Source organism: Bubalus bubalis, chromosome 8 (genome assembly GCF_019923935.1).
Source record: "Bubalus bubalis isolate 160015118507 breed Murrah chromosome 8, NDDB_SH_1, whole genome shotgun sequence".
NCBI classification, from domain to species: Eukaryota; Metazoa; Chordata; class Mammalia; order Artiodactyla; family Bovidae; genus Bubalus; species Bubalus bubalis.
The window spans coordinates 66,812,878-66,821,113 of NC_059164.1; the positions used below are offsets into that span (position 1 = coordinate 66,812,878).

At 50.9% G+C, this 8,236-nt stretch overlaps 1 protein-coding gene across 1 annotated transcript; it reads left to right on the plus strand.

The window, feature by feature from the left end:
- Window positions 1-795: 795 nt before the first annotated feature.
- Window positions 796-6,081, plus strand: TRIL (TLR4 interactor with leucine rich repeats). The gene has a single exon (XM_006057200.4). It carries the CDS (start codon window positions 1,378-1,380, stop codon window positions 3,808-3,810), a length of 2,433 nt encoding a protein of 810 aa, XP_006057262.2. The 5' UTR covers window positions 796-1,377; the 3' UTR covers window positions 3,811-6,081.
- The last annotated feature ends 2,155 nt before the right edge of the window (window positions 6,082-8,236 follow it).

Consider the following 8,236-nt stretch of genomic DNA (forward strand, 5'->3'; position numbering starts at 1 on the left):
CCCAGGCATAAAGGGGGAGGGCCCAGCTGTAGGAGAAACCAGAGGGTCTGTGAAGGTTAATACACACACACACACACACACACACACACACACACACACACGTGCAGGGCTTTCCCCAAGGGCTCTAAGACTACAGGAGAATTAATGGGACTAAATCACCAAAATGTGACAAGACACTTTCACGGTGGTAGAACCAGTTCTGAGGTTTCTTCACGTTCTTGCCTACAGCAAGGCAAAGCAGCTACTCTGTTCAGATCCCTAAAAGGTGGGCGGTGCCTCTCCTGGACTGTCGGCCACCAGTACAAGGATGTCAAAAACCCAAACACGCAACCTAGCCACTTCCGACAGTGGCCCACCGGCGGCTCTTGGTAGACAGCCTTGTGCTCCCCAAACTTCCCGGAGGTAGCTGGCGGATTCCGTGCTGCCTGAACTTCTTGCAAGGTCCACCTGGAAGAGCAAGTGTCTTAAAAATGAGTAAGACGAGCCGCGCGCCCACTGCTTCGAAGAGACTAGTGTGCTAGTCTAAAATAAAAAGGTTTCTGTCTGCAAATCCCGTTTGCTCCCCCGGTAATCCATCCCCGCCCCCAGTCCGGCGTGTTCGACCCGTACAGCTGTTTTTAATCCCTACTTTTCTCACTTGGCGTCCCCGGCTAGCGTTGACCAGACGTGGAGCCACTTAGCGTTTCCTCCTCCCCCTGCCCGGGTCTGTCCTCCCTCCGCCGTCTCCTTTTTCTCCGCCTGCATCCCCGGGGGCAGAGTGTGGGAAGAACGAATTTCCGCCCGGTTTGCTCTCCACTCGCCGACTTGGGTCCCTTCCGGACGCAGCCTGCACACCCCCAGCTCCTCCCGGGGCTGTTCCACCGAGGTTGCGCTACCGCTCCCGCACCCGGAGCGAGGAGGCGCGGGCTGCTGGGGCTAAGCCGCCGGGGCGCAGCAGCCAAGCCGCGCCCGGAGGAGCTCTTGGAAGGGCTCCCGCCTGCAGCTGGGGAATCCGCTCGGCAGGGAGAATCCGTGCCAGGGAATCCAGCTCTCCGGACTCAAGCTGCAAACAAAAAGCTCAGGTCTTGCTCCCTCCCTCCGTCCCCCCCCCCCACCCCCACCCCGACGCGCACCCGGAGAAACAGTTTTCGGCAGAAATGCAACAAGTAGCACCCGGAGCTCGCAGAGCGCCCTGCGCCGCCTGACTTGGCCCGGCAAAGCCCGCCTGCAGAGACCCGGGCCAGCCACCGGACAAAGGGCGGAGGAGGGGCTGGACAGCACTGCGAAGTCCGAAAGAGGCCATTTAGCGACTCTGGCCAGGCCAAGGGGAATGCAGAGGAGACACAGAGCCGGCGGGCCAAGAGGACGATCCGGCCGCAGCACGCAGGGCGGGCGGCGATGGAGGCTGCCCGCGCCGTGCGCTTCCTGCTCGTGGTGTGCGGCTGCCTTGCGCTCCCGCCGTGGGCCCAGCCGGTGTGTCCGGAGCGCTGCGACTGCCAGCACCCCCAGCACCTCCTGTGCACCAACAGAGGACTCCGCGCCGTGCCCAAGACCAGCTCGCTACCGAGCCCACAGGACGTGCTCACCTACAGCCTCGGAGGCAACTTCATAACCAACATCACGGCCTTCGACTTTCACCGCCTGGGGCAGCTCAGACGGCTGGACCTGCAGTACAACCAGATTCGCTCGCTGCACCCCAAGACCTTCGAGAAGCTCTCGCGGCTGGAGGAGCTCTACCTGGGCAACAATCTCTTGCAGGCGCTCGCCCCGGGCACCCTGGCCCCGCTGCGCAAGCTGCGCATCCTCTACGCCAACGGGAACGAGATCGGTCGCCTCAGCCGCGGTTCCTTCGAGGGCCTGGAGAGCCTGGTCAAGCTGCGACTGGATGGGAATGCCCTGGGGGCGCTGCCGGATGCCGTATTTGCCCCCTTGGGCAACTTGCTCTACCTACATCTGGAGTCCAACCGGATCCGCTTTCTGGGCAAGAACGCCTTCGCCCAACTGGGGAAGCTGCGCTTTCTCAACCTCTCTGCCAATGAGCTGCAGCCCTCCCTACGCCATGCGGCCACCTTCGCACCGCTGCGCTCCCTCTCCACCCTCATCCTCTCGGCCAACAGCCTGCAGCACCTCGGGCCGCGCGTCTTCCAGCACCTGTCGCGCCTCGGCCTACTCTCACTCAGGGGCAATCAGCTCACGCACCTCGCGCCCGAGGCATTTTGGGGGTTAGAGGCCTTACGCGAGCTGCGCCTGGAGGGCAATCGGCTGAGCCAGCTGCCTGTGGCACTGCTGGAACCTCTGCATAGCCTGGAGGCGCTGGACCTGAGCGGCAATGAGCTGTCCACTTTGCACCCCACTGTCTTTGGCCGCCTGGGCCGGCTGCGCGAGCTCAGTTTACGCGACAACGCGCTCAGCGCCCTCTCCGGGGACATCTTCGCGGCCAGCCCGGCCCTCTACCGGCTGGATCTAGACGGCAATGGCTGGACCTGTGACTGCCGGCTGCGGGGTCTGAAGCGCTGGATGGGCGACTGGCACTCACAGGGCCGGCTCCTCACCGTTTTCGTGCAGTGTCGCCACCCTCCGGCCCTGCGGGGCAAGTACCTGGATTACCTGGATGACCAGCAACTGCAGAACGGGTCTTGCACAGATCCCGCGTCCTCGGTTCCCCCGATTGCCGACAACAAGCGGCGGCCCCTACCCACAGCTCCAGGGGAGGAGGTGGCGCCCCCTGCAGGTGCCCTCGCGGAGGAGCTGCTACCGCAGCCACAGCCACAGCAGCGGAGTCGATTTCTGCCAGGGATGGCCTGGGATGGAGCAGCCAGGGAGCTTTTGGGTAACCGCAGCGCCCTAAGGCTGAGTCGGCGGGGCCCGGGCCTCCAGCAGCCGGGTTCCAACGCCGCTGCTGCCGCAGGTACGGCACCACACCCGCTGGACCTACTCGAGAAGCCTGAGCGGGCACGTCCGACTCCGTCGGATCCTGACCCCGCGGAACCAACCCAGACAGCCACGCTCTCCTATGCGCCAGCCGGCGACCCCTGGCAGCGCGCGGCGAAACAGCGCCTAGCGGCGCAGCAGCAGGAGAGCGCCGCCCAGTCCGACGGCGGGGTCGGCCTGCCGCCGCTGGTATCCGACCCATGTGACTTCAACAAGTTTATCCTGTGCAACCTGACGGTGGAGGCAGTGGGCGCCGACAGCGCCTCGGTACGCTGGGCTGTGCGCGAGCACCGCAGCCCAAGGCCGCTGGGCGGCGCGCGCTTCCGCCTGCTCTTCGACCGCTTTGGCCAGCAGCCTAAATTCCACCGCTTCGTCTACCTGCCCGAGCGCAGCGACTCGGCCACGCTGCGCGAGCTGCGCGGAGACACCCCCTATCTGGTGTGTGTGGAGGGCGTGCTCGGTGGTCGGGTCTGCCCGGTGGCTCCCCGCGACCACTGCGCGGGGCTGGTCACCCTGCCAGAGCCTGGGAGCCAGGGCGGTGTTGACTACCAACTGCTAACCTTGGCCCTGCTGGCCGCCAACGCGCTGCTGGTCCTCCTGGCCTTGGCGGCCTGGGCGTCGCGCTGGCTGCGGAGGAAGCTGCGGGCCAGGCGAAAGAGCGGGGCTCCCGTCCACGTTCGCCACATGTACTCTACCCGACGACCTCTGCGCTCCATGGGCACTGGCGTGTCCGCCGACTTCTCTGGCTTCCAGTCGCACCGGCCGCGCACCACCGTGTGCGCGCTCAGCGAAGCGGACCTCATCGAGTTCCCGTGCGACCGCTTCATGGACAGCGGGGGCGGCGGCGCAGGCGGCAGCCTCCGGCGGGAGGACCATCTCCTGCAGCGATTTGCCGACTAGGTAGACCCAGGGCCTCCAGGGCATGTGGAGACTATCTCCTTGGCCCTGGGGAGCCGCCTATCCGCGGGCCCCAGCAACCCACCTCAGGGGAAGATCTCTTTTTATCAGACCTTCTCTTTTCTCCCTTTTGTGCATTTGCCAGAAGGGCCAAAGAAGACAGATAGCAGCTGAATCTGCACCACCCCCCAAATCCCGAGGCTTGCTCATGAAGTAAATGGTTGGTGTTGGTGGTCAAGACCAAGAATAAGGGACAAATGGATGGTGGACGGGTCAAGAGACTGGAAGCCTTCTTTTCTACGCTGGTGCAGCTGTGAGAATGGACTTTTTTAATGCAGTAGTCTGGCCTTTGGGGTAGAAAAGGGTGCTCGTTGCCCCATACGTGGCCATGAAAGAATTGGATGCTTGTGTTTTTGTTGGTTGGAGTTTCTATTTAAGGAAAAAAAGAACGTATTACCATTACAAAGGTAGCTTGGCAATTGACTCCACTGGTCTGGTGGTCTCTGCCAAGAAGGGTGATGTTGTAAACTGGTGGTGAAGTTTAACATACTCTTGGAGGAACTCTTGTTGACTGATAGAACGTTCAGGATAACTTAATGTTTAAATAATTAGAGATGCTACTTTTTTTTTTTTTTTTTCAAAAATGTGAAGATTTCTGACATTTAACAAACTGACCAGTAAACTCAAGGACCGTTTTAGTTGAGCAGGGCAGTTCAACTATTTTCCTTTTAACATTAACACCACGAAAACATTTGCTGACCTTCGGGTTAACTAAGATTACAAAGTTTCTCAGGAGGAGGCTGCATGCAAGACTTCTCTGTCGGGGTTGCTCCTGTGGCTTTTTTAATTTTATTTTTTAAACTTACATGTGGAAAAGGAAATTTCAATGCCAGACTCCATAAAGAATGTAAGGTGTGCATAACTGATGACCCCATAGAGAATGCCATCGTTCTAGTTCACTTTACCACATCTCTGATGACCTGTCCAGGTTGGAATAAATGTGATGTGGTACTTCTCATGTTTTTATCAGTAACACGCAGTTGACTGTGCCATACTTCTCTTGAACTGCACAGTTAAGTGATCAAGGTAATTTCCTGATAGGAGGTGAGCAAAAGGTGACTTGCAATTGATAGTGTAATGTTTGATCACATTATTGTCTTATATGAAAGAGTGGGGGGGTGTGAAAAAAATGTACATCAGTGGTTGTATGTTTCTACTAAAACCAGAAGATTGTTAGGAATACTTAAACCTCACTGTGAAATAATTATATATTTTGCAAATTAATCCCTCCACTACCCAGTGGTTTTTTTCCCCCCATGTTATTAAAACTTACCTTTTAGTTGATAACTGCAGTATTTTTTTAAAATGTTTTTGTTTTAAGCTTAGGGTTAGTCTTTATTTGTTCAGTTGTTTTCAACTCTTTGGGATACTTTCATTCCTTGATATTTATGAAGTAGATGTTTATCACTAGATGTAGTGCTTTGGTTTACATGAATAATTTTGTGTGTGGTCTAAACACAGTCACTTAGAAGATGTACAAGATGGTTATATTCATCGTGGTTACAGATTCATTGGCGGCAGGGTGCTGGGCAAACCACTGCAAAGGTGCTAAGGCTAACAGTGAATTTTCTGTTTAGGGCCTTAAGCCCCCGAGGGTCCTGAAGACTCAGGGAATCTGTCATATTCCAGAGGTCCTTCAACCCCGCTTCACCCCTTTTCCGTTTCGTCTCCACTGAACCAGGCCTGCCTTGTCCCAACAGCTGAGTAGGAACACAGGGATTTAAATGAACTGATCTTTGTTTATGTTCAGATGAGTAAATGTCCAGACCACTTAAAGTACAGCTGCTTTTCTGGCAGTCTTATCTGTGGGGCCCAAACTTAATAAACCACAGGAAATAGACTGTCATTCTTAGTTTGTGGCTGGGGCTTGCTTCAGATTCTGAGCCTTGGGAGAAGTGGAATTTGCTCTTATTTGCAAACCTTGTGGTTATCTTGCACCTTTTGTGCTCCTAGCTTTTTCATTCAGAGAGCAGTTGCATTTCTTAGCTCTTGCTTTTTTTACCCAGCAATGTAACAAAGTGAGTCCCTTTGAAAGTCTGAAACAGACCTCTGATTCTTCCCACCACCTACCCTTTCAACTGCAAAAATCACTGAAAATGGTTAATGCCTGAATCCATGTAAAAACACTTTCACTGGAAAGTCTTTCAGTGGGAAATGAATAAATGTTATACATTGTTATGTTCAGTTATGTCAATAAACCCACTTACTAATGGAGATGTTTTCATGTTGGAGTTTCCAAATATTTTACAGCCTTTCATAATGGTACACTGAATTTTTATACAGCAGTTTTCATCAATGAAGATGAAACAAACAGGAAGTCTTTCTGTCCTCTTTCACTGTCTTTTAGTTTCCATTTCCAAGTAGAGTGTGGACTTTCTTTTTAAGAAATGCTTGTGACTTTCTTCCCAAAGAAACAATGAGATGGCTTTAGAAGCAGGTGGTCCGCCATGATGTGAAAATGCTGTCAGAACACCAGTGACAGCAAAATAATGGGTCTCAGCAGGTTCCAGTTGTTTAAAAAACACTGAATTAAAAGTCAAGCTCTTAGACTCTCAAGGTCAAAAATAAGAAGAAATTTTCTTGACCTAGAGGCCATCTTTGCCATTAAAAAGTACATGAAAAATAAAATTCCTAAAGAAAAAAAAAAACTTTGTGAGAGTTAGGAATGTTCAGTTAAAGAGCCATTGATGCAGTCTGGAATGTGTTGGGGTCCTCAGCTCAGCCAGTAAGATTATTGCTTTCATAAAGCAATCATTTTATGATGCTGCCAGGTAATAATTAGCATGTGTTCAGAACACCTTCACTAATTTGCCAAACACCTGGTTTTTCCCAGAAGTACAGTAACATGGAGAGCTACTGCGTATTAAGAAACAATTACAGTAGACACTGGGTTACCTGGTATTTGTACTTAACCACTCCCTCCTCTGCTTCTGAGACTTGGAGATAAGTGACTATGAAGCATTCTAGTGCCACAAATGTATTCAAAATTCCAGGCCATGACCCAGGATCAAAACATTCTTATAGGCCTCCTATCTTCACCATCTCAGAGAATTATAGCATCACTAAAATTCAGAATGATTTTAAGGAAGAGATGAAAGAATTTTAAGTCATCTGAGATTACTTTCTTTCTGTTTACTTTGTGTTTGAACTTCTACAGCAGTGAAAATGAGGATCCTGGGTCTTGACTGCATAGTGCTATTTTAAGGAATAAATAAGTAAAAAGCATTAGACAGCACCAGTTATAAGGCAGAACTTCAATAAGCAGTTCTTCAATGTACCAATAATACATAACACGTATTATTGGTATTGTTGGTAGCAGTATGACCCTATTGGCAGCATATGACACATTTAGAAGTTATATGATACATTTTAGAAGTTTCATGGGTAGGTGATATGCTTAAGCCCTTAACCAATCAAAATTCAGGTAATACTACCACAGTGACTCTTCCCTCTCCTTGTTTTGGTTAATTGAAGCTCTTCTATGATTTGGTGTGGAAGGATAGCTCTTGAAATATTTTCTCACTATTTAAAAAAGAATATACTAGTATTTGAGCAACATGTCCTATGTTTATTAAAGTCTTGACATAAATTAATTCATCTTTTAGATCAGAACTAAGACTGTGTAAATGGTCTTGCCGTTTACAGTGCCCCACTACTTCCCATTAATTTAGCGATAGCATCTCCAAGTGTCCTTTACACTTAGTTTACTTCAAAGGATACTTTGCATTCACAAATGCTTTTTCTTAGGGATTTAAGGTCACTTTATCCTTCCCAATCATCTGGCAAATAGTATTCATTTTGCATGGGAAACAGAGGTATTTAGAGGTTATACTTATATTGACTACTGAAAGAATTAGGGGAAAAAGTAGCTTCCTGATACCTGGTTGCTTTATCTTGGGGCAGAATACCAAAATATCCCACTGCATCTATTTGAGAGATTTTAAGCTACAGGCATTGTGATTCCTTATGGCACAGAAACGGGGCTTTGTAATTTGGCTGTGAACTAGCATCAGACAGACCAATTGTCACGTACTAACACTAAGCAACAGCATCTCCTGAATCTGTAACTTCATAAAAATTTGTTTCAAATTCACCAGATTTTCATAAGTGCTAGTCCTGTGCCATAGTTAATGCTGAGATAGCCACATTGTTTTAGGTTAAGACCAGCTATAGCCAAGTAGCAATTACTCACTTTTCCAAGTTAAAGGTTTTGATGAACTGATGCTTACCCTGCAACTAACTGTATACTTAACTCTTAGTATATGTACACACTTTTAATGGTGATCACGCTTTTATTCCTTTTTTTCTCAGTGTGGTGTCCTTCTAAGGATTTTTACTTTAGGAAATGAAAATGAGTGCAAATAATAAC

Bases quoted from the DNA above. Each gene is read 5' to 3' on its own strand.
- TRIL (XM_006057200.4), top strand. From the start codon at position 1,378: ATGGAGGCTGCCCGCGCCGTGCGCTTCCTGCTCGTGGTGTGCGGCTGC.